Raw genomic sequence first — 21,756 nt, 5'->3', positions numbered from 1 at the left:
AGAAGAGTATCTGTGGATTTTTCCAATAGGATGAAGCATAAAGCTGATGGTCTGCAGCAGCAGAAGAACACAACGAGTCCTGGGCCATAGAAGATTGCAAATACCTTGAAGGTCTGATTAGTTGCGACTTTTGCTGCCACACTTAGATGGAAGAGTTAAATTAGACATAAACAACCTTAAAGCATGGGTCCATCCTGCCTTGTCGGCATACTTTGAACCCTGTAATGGCAATTTAGTAATAGTCAAAACTATGCAGTCCATCATCATAAACCAGAGGTGTCAGTTTTGGACCACGGGCCTTATGTTTGACACCCCTGAGGATTGCAGCTGGCCATGATCATCCGTCTATGACCACCTTGTAAACATACTCTGATCGAGACTTCCAGTAGAATAACTCACCAGGTCAGACAGATCAAATCATCTTAAACTGATGAGTTCACCAGACAACGACCTCCACAGTCATAGATCTCGGTCCAGTGGAACACCTTTGGGATGTGGACCGCAATGGTCCCAGCACCTCCTTTAATATATGCCATGAAAATTTTGAAAAGTGTTGCAGCCGACAGGATATTTTGGCTTTACTTTAGCCTTAGTGGTCTGAGGAATTGACCTGCTAATATTCATATATGTGCTATAGTTGATGTCTGGACCTGGGAGGCAGATAGCATGTTCATGCACAGATTGAGGTCCTCATACTTGTGTTGTTGCAATCTTGTCATATCCTTTCCTCCCCAGTTAATTTGGTCTTTGGTCACAGGGTTTGTATTGTAATTTACCAAGAAAATAAATGTCTTTGTATGTGGTCATCAGTTTTTATATTGAATCTTTTCTCCGCAGAAAGTAGTGCCAGTACAAACTGTTCACAGGGAAGTGTGTGGATTACCCAAAATAAACAGGATATTGTTCCTGGAAAGAGATGTAGCTACAGAGTTGTGTTTTCTTCGGTTTTATTAGCACTATAATTAAAATGACAGTTTCTAGTTTGTGTTGTAGGACAATACTTGAAGATTAGTACTTAGGCTTGAAAGAATTGGCGGTTGAAAGAAAATATGGTCCTTTTTCTGACTTTAACAATTCTACAATGTGTTATGAATAATGCTTTCGTGCACATAATACTTCTTAAAGGAATCATCACTCCTGTTATGATTCAGTGTTCACTACTTTGTCACTTCTCTGGTTACTCTGGAGCCATACCATGTACACCAAATACCTAATTTGTTTTTCATATTTTCTGTTTCCCAGCTATAACCAACTGTCCTGTGTACGAGGAAAAAGACAGGAATGCGGCTGCTTCCTTGCCAGTTTCATGCTGAATAAATTGTTGCACCTTCAAATTATATTTGACGTCGTTTTATTAAAAATAACTGTCATGAATGAAGACATCCTTGAAAATGAAGTTACTTGAGAAGCTTACAAAACTACTGTGAATCTGTTGTTGACAACTGAACTTTGGCTGTCAACAACTAATGTTTTTCTTTTTTCTTTTTGTACTTTAAAACCACAATTCAGAAATGTTAAAAAGTTGCAGGCCTCTTCTTCATGAAGTTATCAGAGCCAGTTGAACCTAACGGCATTTCACACGGCTGTTTATCTCTCAGATTTGATCCCCTGCTGTCGAAAAAAAGCTTTGAGGGTTAAGGTGATGCATTTGTGTTATTATGAGCAGACCTCCATCTTCACTGTAAACAGGCCCGGAGCTTCACCACCCAGAGAGCTGCAGATGATGATGAAGGCTGATGACAGACCCAAAAGTTTCAAGTTAGTGTGTGTGGTCTTGCTTTCCTAAAAGTAGGTGAAGACATTTGTTAAGGTTAGACAAAGTTTTTGGGTTCGGTTTGGAGACAGGTTATGGTTTCGCATGGAGCATTTACAGCTGAGTTTAGAGTGAGTCTCCAGGGGAGGAACACGCATCAATGCAACGTTCCCGCAAAGCATCCATAACATTAGTGTGTGTGCACCATTGTGGGAACCAAAATACTCGATCCCACAAACATTTTACACATATTTTAAGCGTCAGGATGTGGTTTTAAGGCGAGGTTACGATTGTGTAAGGGGTTCCAGTTAAAATTACTCGCTCACAAAGCTTAGAGTTAAATTGATCCAATGTCCCCAACAATCACAAGAAACAGTGTCTCTCTTCTTTGTCATACATATTGACATCAGCAGATCTGAAAGTTAAACAGTCTGCTGGATGTTTACGAGACTGCAGCATAAAATTGAAAACAAGATGAAGAAAGAAATGTGCATAAAACATGATGCCAGTTTTTAGTTTTGAATCGTGTCATGCTGCAGTTCTTTTTGACATTTCCTCATCTGGACATTTGTTGTTTTTGCATATTTGAACTTGAATGACGTGTTTTTATTTTTAAATAAAGGCATCAAAAATCTTCACTTGCTTGGCGCCCCATGACAGATTTATCAGTTTTAACCGCATATTTGAAGTGTCAAAGGCCGACTTCATGGAGAAACAAATGAGAGTACTTCAGTAAAACCACATTTTCATCTGTGAGACCTCCTCAACTTTGATGGTTGAGGGTTTGTTGCCCCCCGTCTGTGTTTAAAATGTGGACCCTCTGAGTAGTGAAGTGCCCCTTTTTAGGCCCTCTTGGGTGCTGCATTCAACAAGTGATACTTTACATATGAGACAAATATCTCCCAGATTGTTGGACTGATGAGATGCAGACACGAAGACAGACCAGTCCTTAGCAGATAGATACAGACAAAGAAACACTGCAAAAGGGTTAGGGTTATATCACTCATTATTCAGGATGGTCCTGACCTCTAATGAAACACAATTTAGAGTTATGCATCTTCAACATTCTCCGTGGAAATATTGTTTGCATTAACACTGAAAATCGTCACCACCAATGTTACATTTTAAATGCTGCTTGAGTATTGTTTGACTTCCAGCATTACGTATTCAGGCTCGATCAAATTAATAAGAAAGCTTTACTCTGCCTGGTCATTTGCATTCTCTCTTCCAACTTCTCATCTTCCCACTCCCGTTTTGCTCCAACTAGTGGTGGACATCTGCACAACAGTTAACCAGAACCTCATACTTGACCTATTATATTTCTAATGCTGAAATAGCCACAAGGCTGACATTTAATTGCTCAGTCAACTGGTCACATCCATTCTAATTACTGTTGTATTTTTTTTCTATATCAGGAAAGTTTGATGATTTTTATCTTTTCCTTTGAGACTCAACACAGTCAACCACTATAACTCAGCATGCTACTCTGATGTCACGGCTGTAGTTTGAGTCTGAGATTGATCCTTGTAGCTACAGGCTGACTTTAAATGAAAATAATGAGGAACTGGTCTTTAAATGAAAAAAATCCCACATTTATGCAGTTAATTTGGTCCTATGCATCACGACATAGAACAGTGAAAGCTCTGTTTTTGAGCTTGGTCTGCGAGACCATGACCAATGCATAATGATGCGTTTATTTATTTATTTTTTCATTTTTGCTTCTTTTTTTTCTTTCACTGTGGGGGTAGGACTTTGGGAGGTACATATGCAGGGCTGGTTGTGGTGTGGTTTTGGCATACATGTGTTATTCATGTTCAAACATTGTGGTCATCACAATCCATATTCATGCCTTTAAAAAGGCTGGCTGTGTGCGTGGAAGTATAGTGTCCCCCTATCGTGTTTCTTCCTATAGCAACCACAAGACGGGGAGATTTGATTACATCTGCGAGGGCTGCACTGGACATATGTGTGAATGTTTGTGTCTCTATGGAAGGATGCCCCACAACACAAGAGCTTTCCTTCGTTGTTATAATGTTTAGCGGGTCTCTCTTCAGCCGTCTCGGGGAACTAACCTTTGTTGCAGTGCAAACTCTGCCAGAGGTTTTCAGCACTTGCTCTGGCCTGGTGTCATCACCGGCCCCGGCCTGGTTTCATCAACTTGGAGGCCTTTGATTGTGAAGGAAAGTAGAGAGAAGGCAGATTGATATAGAGACAAACAGAGTCGTTCTTCTCTTTCCTCTCCCCCACTCAGCTTTTGGTCTCTCTGGAGCAATTGCTCCTCTGACTGTCCATTTTTCAAATTTTAATGAGAGTTTACTTCTGTTGAAATATATTAAATGTTCATGTCTCTTGTTGGATAAATGGATGAATATTATCTGATGACTGTCCTGTGTTCATTTTCATCTACTGTGACACTCGCATACTTTCGGTGATTTCGGTGTTTTCATAAAACGCCCGTCAGTGTTTCTTTCTGCCTCTTGTCTGTTCCTCCACCCACATGTTTTACACACTTCCCCAAAACAACACTGGCACTGTTGAGTGTGATGCATATGGATTGCGAGGGGAAGTGGTGCATGTTGCTAGAAAGGAAAATATTAGTCCAGCATTGCCACAGTGTTTAGTGTGTGTGTGTGTGTGTGTGTGTGTGTGTGTGTGTGTGTGTGTGTGTGTGTGTGTGTGTGTGTGTGTGTGTGTGTGTGTGTGTGTGTGTGTGTGTGTGTGTGTGTGTGTGTGTATACTGTTGAGTCTCTCTGATTGTGTTTACACACTTGCGCAACAAACTTGTTGTTGTTTAGGGGACTTAAATGTTAAATGTTGAATGAGCTTTAAAGTTTTGCTTGTAGATCCGTTTCAAAGTTGGAGTTAAGTTATGCAGGATATAAGTCAGTAAGGCAATTAAAATGTATAAAATATGTGCCCAAGTGAATTAGTATGGATACAATTCAGTTATTTGGGATTCAGGTTTTCACATGTTTCCAATACCCAAAATGCAATTTATAGTTGATTTGATGCATATTGGGTATTTCATCATAGATATTTATCCCATTTCATGTGATGGGTCACCCCTAACTATACATTGTTCCAGACTATTTTATCCAGATAACTACATCTATATTTGAGATGGTGCATCCAAATTAACCTGATTTCCATCTTATCAAGGAAATGTCAAGCTGAAAGGATGAGCTCTGGATGGTTATAATGTTGTGACTGATAATAAACTAAATCAGTTATCTGATACCACACAATGGAAATGCAGATCTTGATGAGCACTAACAAGGTTTCATGCATCCATCAGGGCTGAAATTAGACACTCATTTCAAGCTGAACTTCTTTAACAATCTGTACTTCCAGTAAACATACCTGCTTGACCTTTTGCTTAGTTTACATTTTGCGAATCGCATGAAGTGACAAAATATGAGTCATCACAGTTTATAAAAAAAAATGCCTTTGAACAAAGTTCTGTATATTCCGCCAGTTAAGACTCATTTCCTTTCGTCTTAATGAATTAAAACTTTGATGAAGTTAACCTTTTTTTGGTATATTGTAATTGCGAAACTGTACGATAAGGCTTGTTTTCCATATCATCATCAACTTCATCAGGTCAAATTATCAAATAGTATTATTCTAAGAGAATTACTATGTCACAAGACAAAAGTCCACAGATGATGCTAAAATACATCTAATACCTATTGTAGTGGTATTTATAGTCCCCTACATGTTACCTTTTTGCTTATCTGACTAATATACAGTCTGTTCTTTCACGAGATACTGTACATCTGTTAAGTGCTCCATAAATACTCCAGGTGAGTGACTGTGTCAGAAACAGCTGTGTTTCTCAGAGATCCTCACAGATAACACTTTTGACTGTATGTTCTTGCATCTGAGAGTGTGCGATCTTGATAGATTTGTGATGAGGCCACTAATGCCTTTCATCCTAATAGACTCCAGCTGACCAATCAGAGTGCAGAGACGTGGCCACCGATAAGCCCGTTGGAGCTGGGGAGGTTCCGGTAAACTGCATGTGTTAGGCCCCCATGTATTCCCCCCTGCTCCTATCAGCAATCAGCCGGTTTAATGGCGAGAGCCTGGGGCTGGCTGATTGGAGCCAGGCTACACATCCGTCAAGACAAACCCAGCGTCGGGTCATAATATATCAGAAACCAGCCATTTCGGCCCATCTTTAGCCCGACCACAAGACACACACTCCAGTGAAGGAAATCAAAGAAGTTGGTGATGAAGACCTCAGATGTGATGACCACCTGACCCAAGCTGATCCCTTTCACCTCAGTGTGTTAGTATTTCATACTTTAAGATGTGAAACGGGCGCTTCACTTCATTCCCGACACTCTCAGAACAAACCGGCCACACTGAGTTTGACCTTTGACCCCTCACTTGAACTCTTTGACTGCTTTCCGTATTTCACCTGTCTGACCGGATGAAGCAGTTCTGGGTCAGAAGCCCAACGGGTGGCCACATTTCTCTTCTTTCTTTCTTTCTTTCTTTCTTTCTTTCTTTCTTTCTTTCTTTCTTTCTTTCTTTCTTTCTTTCTTTCTTTCTTTCTTTCTTTCTTTCTGATCAAAGGGCTCCCGTTCCCTCTCTCCAAAAACCAGAAAAAGAGAAAGCATTAATACTAATGGTGCTGGGAGCAGAGGACTAAAGCGTTGGGGTAATTACCCAGCAATCACTGCTACATTCCGCAGCTGAGGGGGGGCAGAGATAGGGTCTTGAGCCTAAAAAGCATGGACGTGGATCAACTTGGCCAGCACACACACAAACGCACTCACACTCACGTAGAGTGGAGCTTGCACAAGTACAATCAGTCTTCATTGAACAGCTTCGGGTCTGCAAGAATCTCTCACTACTCATGTTTGCTCTGTGGACGACCAGCAGAAAAAAAAAACAATGCTCCTATCGTATCTCCTATATGCTCTGTGAGTGTGTCAGAATCTGCGTATGCGTGCATATGTGTCTGTGTGTGTGCGTGTGGGTGTGTGTGTGTGTGTGTGTGTGTGTGTTGCATGTCCACATGTGTGTTAGTGCCTAATTGATATGTATGAATGCATCGGAGAGTTTCTGTGTGAATGACTTTGGAGGAATGTGGATGGAAGAGGGGGAGGATGTCTGCTTGTCAAACGTGTGAGTGCTATATGCAGCCGCCACCGCTTGAACCTGGCCTGACTTTTGCGATAATAATCACGGACTGATTTTGTGTGTGTGTTTGTGTGTGTGTGTGTATGTGTGTGTGTGTGTGTGTGTGTGTGCGTGTGCGTGTGCGTGTCCCTCCCGAGATCAGATTCTGCATAAATGTGCAGAGTCAGGCAACGTAGCGTTGTTTCCTTGTAGCACATGTGTGTTCATATGCCAACATTTTCATGCTCCTTGAATACTATTGTTTCAGTAGGTGTAAATTACACTGACTTAAACAAACACGGGATCAAATTAGAAGGGGTTTGATCTGCAATATTATAACATACACAAAGAACTCAGATATGCCTGTAAATCTGCCCATTTATGTCTCCAATTTCTCTGAACTCTTAGTCAACAAAATGTATACCAAAAACACAACTCATTGCTCACACCTTAAGTATATATTATTCAATATTGTGCGCCATCTCATTTCTCTTCCAAAGCAGCCTCTGTGTGTTTGCTTTTCATCAAACTGTCACGTGCACGCTGCTTTCTCTTGAGATGGAATACAGTTCAGCATTTCCAGCTCATTTATCTCATGGAATATGATTAGCTTGGCCTGTAACTTTTGAAAATATCAAAAATGTGAGCCACATTTATTATTATTGACAAATAATCTAATGTTTTTTTTGTCCGTATCATATTTTCTCAATGCAAAACTCTTTTTGTACATTTGTTTCCTGTTGCATAAGACTAAAGATCAAGTAAATGTTGGGGCATCACAGAGAAAGCCTCTGTCATAATTGGGGTCAAACCTCAAAATATTTTTTTTTTCGCTCCAGTTCACTTCAATAATTTCTGTTTCTTTTCCTGTCAAATAGGCAAGAGTCTGCTTGAGTTTTTTTTTTTTTTCCTTTTAAAATGCTTCTTTCTGAAGAGGGTTGAAGAGGTTTGGTTGAATGGATTCATTTTTCCGTTTGAACTTTTCCTTCAGGATAAATATCAGTACGGCTGACAGACACCTAAAATAATGTCTTCTTTTCATCATTCAGAAGACTTTGGATGATTTCAGACTATGAGCATCACACTGGTGGACCCTCCCTCCTCCTCCTCCTCCTCCTCCCTCTCCCTCTCCCTCTCCCTCTCCCTCTCCCTCTCTCGGGCACCACTCGTCTTATGAAGTCATTGTGCTCGGTCGATACGGTCGATAACAGATGAATAATGTCTCCTCAAGCGAAGCGGCATAAAATCAGAAAGGTCATTTAAGGTGAGAAGGGAAGAGGTGTCATTCTCTTCTTTGAAGGTTTCTCTTGTTCATTGTCCCAGGCAGAGAGCTCAGTGATTTATAGACATGTAATAGGGACCTCACAGGCATGAGTCATGTGTGGCAGTTCTCTTTCATTAGATAGCTAAATTGACCATTGTAATCTGGCTTGGCACTTTAGGTTACATTTCCCCATCTAAATTAGCCAAACAAATCATAAAGTGTTAGAGAGAAAATGTGTGTGTTGCCTGTTTTACAAGTATAACCTAGGACCAGAGAAGACGCTACGTCTCACGCGTCAGCCTGCTTTGCAGAGACGTGATTAATAACCTCTTGCAGATTGCTCCGATAACATCGGGAAGTTGGATCTTCTCTCTGGTTGTGTGCCAGTCAGCACTCCTGATAAAAGTGGTCAAAAAACAAAGCACAGACATAAATTTCAAATGATGATTGTAGAGGTAAAGAATGCACTCATAGCAGCACATCACCACATGGAGGCGCCAGCTCACACAGTATGGGTTGACTGGGAGTTTTGCCCCTGCGACAGATCTCAGGCAGACATGGGGTGGGTGGGAGGTGGTGCAGGAACATGGGTTACATGAAGGGCAAGCGCACCCTCCTCACACCCAAAAGGTCACCGTCTTCTCCCTCCTGTCCTCATAATCATGGTGTTTCCCTTTGAAGAACTCCATCTGAGCACTCGGTAGTCCTTTATTAATCCAGGAGTCAACTGCCTTTGATGGCAGGATATGGAAACAGTATGCGAGTGTACATGTTGGTGTGTACTGTAATAGAGGCCTTCTTTAGTACACACAGGCACACACACATGCACACGTACACATGCGCACCTACGTGCATGGCCAACATTATTCCAAGTTTAATATGTACATGCTTTACTTGGATCGCAGGAAGTGATTGTGGAGAACTTGACGTAGGAGTATGATCGTTCTAGTCTTTCATACTGTTTCTGTTTGACTGTGACCTGGATTTCTCTGGGGAAACTCGCACAGTTACTACATATTGTTCTGTTTGCGGTTATTGGTCCTCTGTGCACGTGCACGCTCGTACATGTCAGCGCCAGGCTCTTTTGTTTTGTTTTTTTACAACTGTCCCTGTCATATTTTCAGAGGCGATGACAAGCAAGTTGCTGTTCAGAAAAGGCGACCAATAATTGTTTGGTATTTTTATTGGTCCAGAAGAGTTTTAAAAATATAACTGATTGTATTTTTATGGTGGTCACGCTCGGCGCTGGTCTCTTTTGTGTTCTACAGAAATGATTCCTCTGGCGGCCACGCAGAGTTTGAGTTTTTAGTTTGGATGGAAGACAGACGGGTCGGCCGGGTTTGTGGTTCTTCTCCGGAACAAGCAGCTTTTAGGTCACCATCCGTTTATTCGCCAGATACTCCTCTCCCATTACATTAGAGCTTCGCTTCTGCTAATCATGATCATAGTGTACTGACTGCGACCACAATGTAAAAGCAAAGCTCATAGTGGGTTTGTAAGTTTACCGAACAAAGAATTGTAATGTTTTGTTGACAACTGTGAATTTTTAAAAACCTGAGTGAATGTATGGAAGCTGTTGTCCCAGTCTTTCAATTCCCAACACAATTAAAATATAATGTCAGAATGAATAGTCCTGTTTTAAAAAGAAAGTTAGTTGATTTCATCTGATTGGGGGTTCGATTGAACCAGATTTTATTTATATTTGAACATTATTTTTGGACTACAACTCTTATTGAAATGTCATCTATAATCACCATCTATCTTTAATATATTGAAATCATTGGTTAATAATAGTCTACTTTCCAAAAGCTGCTGGTCAGAAAAAGTCACTTGTAATAGGTTGGGGTATTACAGACTTTGTAAAAAAAATTCCTTTTGGGAGCTACAGCAGTCAACAGTGTGTGCAATGTCAAGGTCAGTGGAACTTAGTTATACATCAACACTCCCACTTTTGAGGGGAACCCAGTCCTGTCCTATCAGCCTTTTGATAAAGTTATCAGAGTCAAAACAGTGCGGTTGTAAACTATAGGAAGCTTGCTGTGTGGGAGGCGGCTTAGATGGACGTCATGGATTTTGGTGAGGACAAAAACGCAGCACACACTCACACACACACACACACACACACACACACACACACACACACACACACACACACACACACGCACACACACACACACACACACACACACACACACACACACACACACACACACACACACACACACACACACACACACACACACACACACAAATGGAGACAGACAATCCACAGTGCACTGCATTGCCTTCAGAGTGAGGAAGAGTCTGTTGTAGGTGGTCTGCTTCATTGGGAGGTGTGTTTGGTCAGTGACATGCACTGTAGTTTAGTGATAAAATCCTGTGTGTGCGTGTGTGTGTGTGTGTGTGTGTGTGTGTTTATGTGAATAAGAAGGGAGAGAGGGGATGCAGGAGGTTAGTCTGAGGTAGCCTGTAACACTGAGAGATAAAATGATCGGCTGCTGTTCTCATCTAAACAACCAAGCTACTGGAAGGGAGGCCCCCTCTTCTCTCAGAGGGGCTCACTGCTGCCCCGCATCCTGTCAGCTCAAGGCAGTTTTTTTTTTCCTGATAGTGTGATTGGAGTTTGAGGAATATGACAACATTCTTTACCCCCATTCCCACATCCATGCCTCACTTGACTCATTGTCATGCAGCGGTACAGGTTTTGAGTTCTCTTTAAGGTTGGGTTTTTTTTTGTTGGCACATTTTCATATATGGCCGAGCAACAAGGCTAAATATTTCATCGAGGTTGTTATTTTATGTGACCAGGCCAAAGCAAACCTAAGACTGTTGAAAAATATAATCATTTATCTAAGGAGCATGGGTGACATGGTCAATTTAACCTAACATAGTACTCTGTGTTGTCCAGAGGGACGGGGTGCAAGGGTGTGCATGAGTGCACATGTATATGTTTTTGTGCATGTCCAGGAGAACAAGGCATGTCGAGCTACTGTGTTACTACAACCAGAGGCCAGAGTGAGATATTGGGTTTGTTTGCCCTTCCTCTGAGTTTACGGCATGTGGAGATAAGCCCATTCTGTTGCAGGTGTTCTGTTATCTGTTTTCACCCTTAATGGCTTAACGGCATGGAAGTCCTGTGCATGGCACTTTAAAATTCATATGTGTGCATGTCATTCATGTAAAATGAGTGAAAGTGCCTCTTTAGGCCATTCAGTTTGAATTAGAGAAAGATGAGAAAAAAATGAATGAGGAATCTACATCGAAGCCCATCCGCCTTTCTTTCTCACAGTGGCCACCTTCAAATCCCATCAAACACACCCACGGCAATCATGAATCGCTGGGAATGTTATCTGACTTTGGTAGTGTGAAGCTTTCCCATCATTCCCTGAAGGCTGTTATGTCCCTAACGGTTGTGGACCGACCCAGCAGAGGCTTTAGCTTGGTTGTGTAATGACTGTCATTAACCTATCAAGATCTGCCAAAGGGTCCTGGCTGCTTTTTCCCACCCTCCTCCCACCACTCCCCCCCATTGCCGAAACCAAGATGGGTGCTTTAAATCTTTGCCCTTGCCCTCCAGGGAGCAGAAAACACCAAAGACTGCAGTCTAATTGGATTCATTTGTAAAATCGCTGTGCAGATTTGGACATTATCTATCTATGTACCCATGACTGGAATGCAGTCTTTTCTCCCCACCGCACAGTTTCATCCTGTCACTGTTGCAATGAAACTGTTGGTCTCTTGATAGCCTCAAGTGTTTAGCTTTTACTTTTATTGGACTCTCATGTTCATTAAATAATGAATTCCTTTCAGTGCATGTGCCTTTTGTTTAGTACAGTACATACCCTGATCTGAGAAACGACCACTTGGGTCAAATGTGGTATTAATGCTTTGCAGCAGTGAGTGAATGGCACATTGTCTGTAGAAAAAAAACCCCAGGAAATCTAAAGCTTGCCTCTTGTGTATTGATCTTAATGAATCTGGAGGAATTGATTCAGCTAATTTTTCCTTTTGATCAAGATGCTAATAATTCAGATTTCAAAGGACCGGGGAGTTGTTTTTGGAAACTAACCCGAGCCACAAACAAGTCACCATGTCACTATATCACCATATCCTATCTCCAGATGTGATGTCCCTTTGAAAGTAATTTGTAGACCTCTGGAGTCTGGTTGCATGGCACTGTGTCCTGCCCCAGCTGCATCTGGTAGTGTTTTGTTTGGTATAGCTCAGAGCGCTTTGTGTTTGTGTGCTCCTGAGTGTGTCCGTCAGTGTGTCTTTGTGTGTGTTCTGTTTTGCAGATGTTCATCAGATAAAGGCTGTTGAACACCGCAACTGGCTATTACACCGCCACTTTAGCAACATGAGGTTAGCCACAGAAAGGCAGAGACAGTAAGATAGAGTCCTCCAAGTCACTGGGCAGAATTAACTCTTCGTGTCACGCTGGTAAACTGATACTAAGTTTGATAGAGTCAGTCACTGTTTCGTGAGACTGTCTATAAGAGCTATTATTGAGAGGGTGTCATTTGATGCCCTATGTGTATCAAAATGACTGCGTGACTGAAGCAACTTAAGGAAGTCATATTGAAACAGCATTACTAGGAATTCCCTTCTTTGTGGACCATAAACGTCATACGATAGATGCTTTCATTGTTGCTCATCTTGGAAATGCTACACCAGAATAACAGACATTACAACCGAGAAATTCTGCCAGAGGCTCAGTATTCAGTGTGTATTTTCGAAATTTAAATTAATATTGTGCCGGAAAGAAACAGTATTTATCCTGGTTGTGTTTTGGTAAAGAAGAGGCTGAGCTATATGAATACTGGTTGATCTACATCCCCTCCCTCTCTTTGGAGTAATATTCAATGGATGATTAAAGAATGGATGATGGATGGATGGATGGATGGATGGATGGTCCTTGTGTACCAAAGGCATCTGGTCCACACCCTTTGTTTTTATTGTACAAGCTCTTCATGACTTTTCAGGCTCAGTCTGAACTTTTCTTTCCATGTCCACTCTGTCCCGATCACAGTATTTGTTTTACAAAAACAATATCTTCAATGTCACCTCATCTCTTTCCCTGTTTCTCTCTTTAGATTGAGAACTTGCTGGAACAGTTGAAGGATAAAGACAAACAGGTGGCTGGATTGAGAGAAAGAGTACAGGGCCTTCAGACGGACTCCAGCAACACCGACACAGCTCTGTCCACGCTGGAAGAGGCTTTATCAGAAAAGGTATGGCGAAGGAAGAAAGATCATGGTTCAGAAATGTTTGACAACCTGTGGTGCACATTGTGCTTCCAATTTGGAAAAATAAGAGTTTTTCTATTTCTTAAAATAGACCAAGTAAACATAATGTTTAGACTTTTTTTTTAAGGTTTTTGTTTGATGAAGACTTTTTCTTTCTTTTTTTCTATTTCAAGTAGCAGTTTATCATCACTGATGAATTCCACTTTATCTTCACTGTGATCAGCTGAAAGTATGATTTTGACCCTGTGTTTCTCTAAAGGGGTAAATGAACAAGGTTGAAAATGTGTCAAAATTATAAGCAAATACAACAGACAAAGTTCACTGTAATTATAAACTATTGCTTACAGATTATGGTAATATCCAAAACCTAACTTTAATGCATGGTGTGCTTTTGACCTATATGTATGTCTGAACACACACTAACAAAACCTCACGCTTCCTTGAAATGCTTAAATAATCACTAAAGTGATGATCTAAAGAGCATCTCATCAACAAAGAGGCTTAATGTTTATCAGATATAATGAAGTCAAAACGCAGCATCACTACTTGATGTGGAACCGTCTGGAAAGTTTTACAAATCCAGACACACTTCAGGAAGCGGGGCAGCAGCTTATGGCTTAATTAAGCTGCAAGCTTCACCATGACTCACTGCTCTGAATTATTGACTTCAGGATCCTAATTTATAGGCCTTGGACCACACCAGATCTGCTCCGGTGTGAGGAGAGTCAGGGAGAGGGGAGGGTGGCTGCAGGCAGACCGGAGGGCTAAGATCTCTTGTCTGTAACCAAGCCAGACGTAGGGAGGGAGTGATGTATAGAATAAAGGGAGGTTGCAAGTTTAGAAAGGATAAGGAATGGGAAGATGGAAAAGTTGAATGACAGTGGAGGCACAGCCCTGATGATGGAGGTGGCCTCAGAATTAATGACCGGAGAGGTCAAGGAATGTAAGGGTGGAGTAAGAAATGTGCATGTTCTCCAGGAGCACAAGTGAGACCAGCGACAAGAGAAATACAGTAGCACATGCTAGTAATGCAACTTTTCTGTATTTATAGTACAACTTCATGGTTCTCACCAAGAGTAAACAGCGAGGTAGGAAGTCCAAAAACAAACACCAGATATCATCATGAGATAACGAGTTAGCTGGTTTCTGTTCTTTGAGCTCCTCTTATTTTTTCATGCCTTTTGACTTAGTCATCTTATGCAAGTAGTCTCTTTTCCAGTCAGACTGCTTTGTATACCTGCAGGAGCAGATCCACTTTCAGTCACATCGTCTAGCTGTGATAGTTGGACTTTAATTTCAGTCCAGCTAAAATCTTAAAATGTTCTAAGTCCAGCCTAGCAACACATATGTAACCATAATGAATTACTCAAATTTAATACCAGCCATGTTATTGACTGTTGAAACATATAGATATAAACCTAATCCACACCAATGCCTCTTTAGAAATATTTGTCATCATTGATTTTTATAATCAAGCCACTAGGAGTTGGGGGACAGCTACCACCCCGACTCCCACTTGATGCTCCGCCCCTGAAAATGACACGAAACACACGCTGTAATGTGAAGTCTCAAAGAGAAGCTTACAGTTCCTCCTCAGTGTGAATTAGTACATGTGAATCAAATAAAGTATCAAAAAAAGAATCAATTCCTCCTGTAACATTTGAAGCCCTTATAGGTCATCAAACACTGGGATAAAAGCAGCTGTATATAAGATAGATGGATTGTATACCATAAGCTGAACAAAATTGTGAATTCACCTGTATTATCCATTCATTTTCTCTATCACCTTGTCCAATGGTAGCACAGATGAAATAACACTCATCCGCACCAAATGTTTGATTTCTTGGATGGGCACATGTCGTTTAGTGTAGAAATAAGATAACAAGCAAGTCTCATAGTCTAACAAGCTGCGAGACAAATAGGACATGTCCACATCGAGCACATTTCCGCATGTGTAAGGGAAAATATGTTATTAACGAAAAACCGTCCTGTTGAAAGGCTTCAATGTGATTCAAGGTGAAGCAGACAGACTTAGTCCACATGGGTGGATGAGTAGATGGGCTGAATTTTGGTTGTAAACATTCAGCGTCTGTTGTTTTCTGGCAACATCAGAGAGCAGCTGGTCTCCATAAAGCCTCACCTCAACAGTTCAGAGTTAGCATGCCGCCACCAGCGCTAAAAGATGAATGGCCATGTTGGCCAGTGTGGTGTTTTGTTTCCAGAAAAAATGCAGCGTGTTTCATCACACAAGTCCTCACCCCAAGAAACCCCATTGATTTCACACCATTCTGAAGGAAAGAGCTAAAACTGATGAGAATTATTAGATTTACACTTGGACCAAAAACTTCACAGCAGTTTTTGATTGGTGACCAAAATGAATTTACGATGGGTTTGATGTTATAAAGTATACTGCAGAAATCACGAGCATGGCGATATGAAATCCCGGCCTGGCACCACACACTGTGTCTTCCAGTGTCTGGCTTGATGTCAGAGTGACTCCATCTTTCTCAACTCTGCTGCATGTTTGAAGTTCTTGCTAACACGCAGTTGTCGGTCCTACAGTTTGAAGAATGATTGGTTTGGCACTTCAGGCAAAAATGGTTCCCAGTTACATGTTTGTTTGTACTGCAGGTGAAAAGATAAATGCTGGTTTACATTTATGTTTACTGACTGTTGGATAAAGGCAGTTAGTACAGATGTGTCCAGCTGGGCTGTTTGTTTTCCAGATGATCCCATATATATATATATATGAGCTGAGGTTTTTTGGTAAATAGATGGGCCTTGTGCAGTATCAAGGGGCCGGACGTGATTGTGGGCCACAAAGAGTAAGAACACAGGATTGATTTCGTGAGACGCTCTTCTGTGTGTATTTATCACCTACATTCTCGCTTAACTAAACTACGAAGAATTAAAATACCTTCGTTCCAGAATGGTTTATTCTGCCCAATAACAGACTAGATGCTGGCCAGTGTGTGTTTCAATGTGTTTACAGCTTATGGACTGATACAGTTTATAGATGTTTTCACTTAAAATGATCTTTTATCACCTACATTTGTTTTTGTTGCCGACAAACTTTGAAATGAATAGCATAATGGCACAATAAACTGTAAATCCCTTTTCTGTGTCAGCCCATCTGTTTACCCAGAAACCACTTCTGATGCAGCCTACATATAATTCAGCTGTGATGAGGAGAATGTTGGCAAGCTTTTCAGACTTTGTGGTCAGCACAGGGTGTGTGTAATGTGTTTACAAGAGCGAGTGTGTGTGTTGCTAATCACAAACTCTGTCACAAACCTGCTCTTGGAGCCAGTCACTAGCCGCAGTGCTGTGGTTCTAATTAACAGGCTGGGGCATTGTGCCCACGCTGAACCCTGCTTTTGGTGTGTGACTGTTTTGGTGTGTGATTTTATACGCCAGAGTCTGTTGTGTTTATGTATGCTCTACACCTAAGACCCGTATGCAGGTTTTATTGTCATATCCTGGGTTTTCTTTCCCTTCCAAACATCCTGCAGATATTTCACAATGTTGGGAAAACACCCAGGAAGTGCTGGCCAAGTGGTCTCTCTCTCTCTCTCTGATCGGTCCGTCTTGCCCGCTCTTCTAAAGCCTACTATGCACCGCTGTACTGTGCCAGGTCTAGTTAGTGAGTGTATTTGTCCAATTACCCCGGGGTTTAAAGCTGCCAATCATGCGGCGATGCCACATCGTAAAGCCTCATTGCTGAGCTGTACCCTGTGCCTAAATAAACACCTGAATAAACACCTTGGTAATCACTTCAGTCCATACACACACACACGCTCACGCACGCACACATGCACACGCACGCACGCACGCACGCCCGCCTGCACGCACGCACGCACGCACGCACGCACGCACGCACGCACGCACGCACACACACACACACACACACACACACACACACACACACACACACACACTGCATACTCAGCCACCCATGGCGAGGACTTTGTCTCAGTCCAATTCTCAAAGCTGTGGTTCTGCTGTCCAATGTAACTAGAAAAATGAGAAAATTATGATGATGAACCTTCCAGTGAAGTTTATCAGTAACAATGTCTGGCTGTGAGAAAGCGATCGGCAGCACCGTCCAATCTAATCTGTCTCTGTCCCTTCTCCTCTGTCCTCGGTCTCTTTCTGTTCCATTTGGCTCTGATCCTCTCATGTGCTTTCTATTATTCACGGTCGTATTATTTATGACGGGCTTTTATGAGTATGTCTATCGTCACACATTCTGCAGTATGCTGTTCATCCTTTACAGAAAGATATTGATTTAGGGTTTCCAATAATAGAAGGGTTTAACACTGGAAGCCAAACAACAACCATTTTCTCACATTTGTACATGAATGAGGTATATGCAGATGATAGCTGTTGAGGCTTGAGAAAAAGAGTGATTCTGCCTCTCTCAACTCTGCTCCTTTCTGTCTGTTTCACTTTCTCAGGAGCGAGTGATTGAAAACCTCCGGGAGCAGAAGGACCGGGAGGACAGGGTTCGGCTGGAAGAGCTGGAGCGCATGAGGAAGGAGAACCAAGAACTGAAGGACAAACTTGCAGCTCTGCTGCCTCAGAAAGTGATCCTGAGCCAGACTGGTAACCCCAGCCCAACCCAAAACCAGAGGCCTGATGGAGAGGTGAGTGAGGATTGGAATCACTGAAAGTGATCATATGAAGTGATGATCAGGGGTTTTCAAAGTGCGGGAGAGTGAGCTCGGTGAACGCCAGACCTACAGTTTGATGACTTTTGCAGTGAAATATAATGTTGGGAAACATGGGCAATAAAAATAATTCTGACGCTTGTTTCGAGTTGAAATAGCGGATAACTCTTTTTATATTATCTGCAACCGTCATAACTATTACATTTATGGTTTTGTGCTGGAGGGGGGAGGCCCATCCCAAATCAGTTGAGATCAAAAGTGTGTGTGTGTGTGGTATGCAGAGATGGTAAATTACGTCACTTTGTTTAGAGTATATAATTTTATCCATTCCTGAAATGTTAAATGACCTGAAATATTCAAAACAAAATATAATTTATAGTTGAGAGCCGGTACATGTGGATACAAGCACAATGAAGAATGTTGATGTGCAGACACACAGCCCTGAGTGCAATCACTGCATATACCCTGTAACACTTGTAATGTGCCATTTGTACCCTGTATTTACATTGCAAACATCCACTGTAATCGTATTTCCACTCTCTTTACCTCCCTGTGAGCAGCCACATTATTGTTAGCAACTCTCGAGCTGAGGGCCTGCTTGCACTTTGTCCCACAGGATAAAGGGATGAATTAAGAGGGAGTGATTTATGAACGTAAAAGATCCCTCTATCCCCGATCGGGTGCCAAGTCAGAGGCCTTGCTGTCTTTTCTCTCTCTCCTTTTCTTCTCCTGGGCTTACAAGCCAGGACAGACTCTTGCCCTGCCAACATTTATGAGAATGTTTTCCTTTATACTCTATGAAATCCGTACACACATCTCATTCCTGTGAAATGATAACTTGTTGAGTGTTTGCGCGGGACCACATCAAAGGGACAGCAGCTCAATAATTCTTTGGAGCAAACAGATTCACACTCTGACAGAAGTGTTGCCATAATTGCAGTATTTTGTGTCGTCGGCAGCAATCAGCCCTGTTATGTAAACTCACAGATTCTTTTAAAAGATAGATGATGTTTGTGCTTTTATGTACGTGTGTATGCTTGTCTGTGTTTTTTTCGGTGCCATCGCATGCATGCAAGCAAGTGTGTGTGTGTGTGTGTGTGTGTGTGTGTGTGTGTGTGTGTGTGTGTGTGTGTGTGTGTGTGTGTGTGTGTGTGTGTGTGTGTGTGTGTGTGTGTGTGTGTGTGCGTGTGCGTGTGTGTGTGCGCGACTATCTCAGGTGACTTTTAACTCGCTATTGTAGTAGGGCGGACTCAGACAAATACACTACTAATAAATGTTACTAATATATTATAAGTTAAAGAATTAAACAAATTCAAGTCAGAATCGAACTGTACTTCCATTGCATCCACTGTATTCTTCTGTCTAATGGTCAGTGGTTGGAATGTGTGCAAAAAGCATCTTCTGTATGTGCTATATGCATCAGGCATCATATATTTTTCTGTAATTTCTTTATTGCACTCTTAAAAGAAACAACATAGAAAAAAAATATAAAGTAGCTTCAAGCGATGTACAGTTACCTCAATCTCTGTGTGCTTGGATTTGAACCATCATTTAATAAAAATGTTAGTAAATACCTCCAAACATGGAGAAATCAGCATGTGTGCCTGAAGCTGCTGATCCGTGGCACTTTCAACTTATTTACCTTTGAAGCAGATGTGGAGTTTGCATCAGTCCATGTACACATTCATTGTATCTGCACATGTTAGTATTATTGACTCAGTAAGGCTGTTGGCGGAGCTTTTTATCTTGACCTCAGAGCTCTGTTGACTTCACTACATCCTCATCCTCTTCCCATAAAGCAGTATTTGTTGATTCCAGGGTTAATAAAGGACTTCTGGATCCAAACACTCACTCTTCAAAGAAAACAAGAAAAGAAAAGAAAGAAAAAAAACTGACAGAAGACTGTGACCTTTTTAGGGAGGGTTGGCTTTGATCAGCGAGGAGGCACCACACCTTAAAACACTTCGGAGTCTCATTCAACAAGATAATTTGTCCATTTCACCCCAGACAGATGCCATTTAGTCCGACCTACTTTTGAAACTTTTTTCACAAGTGACTTTGTTTCTTCCTGATAAAACAGAGATGAAACTAAATTAAAAAAAAGAAAAACACATAACAACTTAATGAGAACTTGAGCAATGATAAAAGCCTCTTTTAAAAAAAATACAGCACAGCATTAGTGTTGCTGGTAGTCTCTGACCAGGAGTTGAATTATTCAGCGCAGAGTCTGGTCTGGTGGCTGCACATATTTAACTTTTCTTGTAATATTTACACTTGAGACATCTCGAGGAATGATAATAATAATTTGACTGTGTATGTAATCGTATCTTTGCTGGCCTTTCCTCTCCTGTCATAATATCGCAGATTCCTGCCGGACCCGCTGTCCTCTCAGCGCCAGCTATCCATCTCATTCAAGAACAAAACTCACTCTCCAACCATTTTAATGCATTTTGTGCGAGTTTGATGTTTACTCTTGAGTGTGTGGAGCTAGGTGTGGTGGAAATATGGTGAGAATGAGGTCAACATTGACAAGCTTTACTATTCATTGGGTCAAATGTTCTTCTTTTAAGATTATTATAGTGCAGAGAAACTATGATAAGTCAAACACGTATGACAACTCAGCAACACACGCTGTGGATGGGTCAACACAGGAAAAACATAGGCAAGCATGAACACGTATTAATATTTAATCTAGAGTCATTAATTAGCCTCGTGTGCATGCTTTTGAGTGTGAGGGTGAAAAACGGTCTACCTGCAGAACTCCACATAGAAAAGACTCCAAACCCAAACGAGACGCAAGCAAGTTTGGTTATTATTAGGGAAACTCTGATTTACAAACTTGATCATACATGCCTGTGAAACATTATTGCATCAAAAGTGACTGAACAGAACCATCCACTCTTTCGTGGATTCATTAACATTTTTAGTTTCAGTATTTACAGATTTTCCATCAAATCTGCAAGAGAAAAACCTTGAAATAAGGTATGTAATAGTGCTCCATATGCTGTCCCTAAGGTTATAGATCTGAGCTGCATGGGGAAACGTATGTATTTTGTTTATCTGCTGGGATAATTGGAAAGCTGTATTTCTTAGGATCGTCTATGGTAATAGTTAACAGACACTCTATGGGTTTTATTTCCTAATGACAGACTCCAGGAGAGCTACATTCACAGTTCCAGACTTATGCAGATCTGACAATAAATTGTTCAATGTGCCTGTAATTACTTTATTCATCTTTGTGGGGGAACAAATCTGTTTATAAAAGTTACATTATGCTGACCTGCCTTACTTTTGCTACAAACAACATGCCAACATAACAGAGACGGTTACATTTTACTGTAGACTTAGTTTTAGCTTTGGGTTAAAGTAAGTCTGTAATAAATGGGCGCAAGTGAATGTGATGTCTCTGAAGTGACTGAAACATGGCCATGTGTGTGCATAAGTGTTTGTGCACATTCACTTGATGATGTTTAAACGAATGGCCTCAGCTGTCTCGACAAGTTAAACAATCTTCACAAACACAGTCGACGGAGAGAGGTAGACTAAGTAGACAGAAAGATAATTCTAGGCTACAAACTTCCTCTGGGATATTTTTCTTAGAGAAGAATGGATTCAACATTTTTAGTTACAAAAAAAAAAAAAAATTGAGATGTTTGGTGGTCTCATAAATTCGCAGCCAAACAGACAGTCAGT

The 21,756-nt window shown here is 41.3% G+C and overlaps 1 protein-coding gene across 1 annotated transcript in view; it reads left to right on the top strand.

The window, feature by feature from the left end:
• The window catches only part of LOC308130609 (ERC protein 2-like), a gene marked incomplete at both ends in the record, with an annotated part of 109,485 nt that overhangs the window by 34,008 nt on the left and 53,721 nt on the right, over positions 1 to 21,756 (top strand). Inside the window, 2 exons of the mRNA XM_080497017.1 lie at positions 13,241 to 13,378; positions 17,851 to 18,039. Of these exons, the coding sequence (XP_080353143.1) occupies positions 13,241 to 13,378; positions 17,851 to 18,039 (327 nt within the window). The remainder of the gene's footprint in view (positions 1 to 13,240; positions 13,379 to 17,850; positions 18,040 to 21,756) is intronic.

Source organism: Blennius ocellaris, assembly GCF_963422515.1.
Source record: "Blennius ocellaris genome assembly, chromosome: 5".
Classification (NCBI taxonomy): domain Eukaryota; kingdom Metazoa; phylum Chordata; class Actinopteri; order Blenniiformes; family Blenniidae; genus Blennius; species Blennius ocellaris.
The sequence above is the reverse complement of the archived record's forward strand: the minus strand, read 5'-3'. Positions and strand labels throughout refer to the sequence as shown.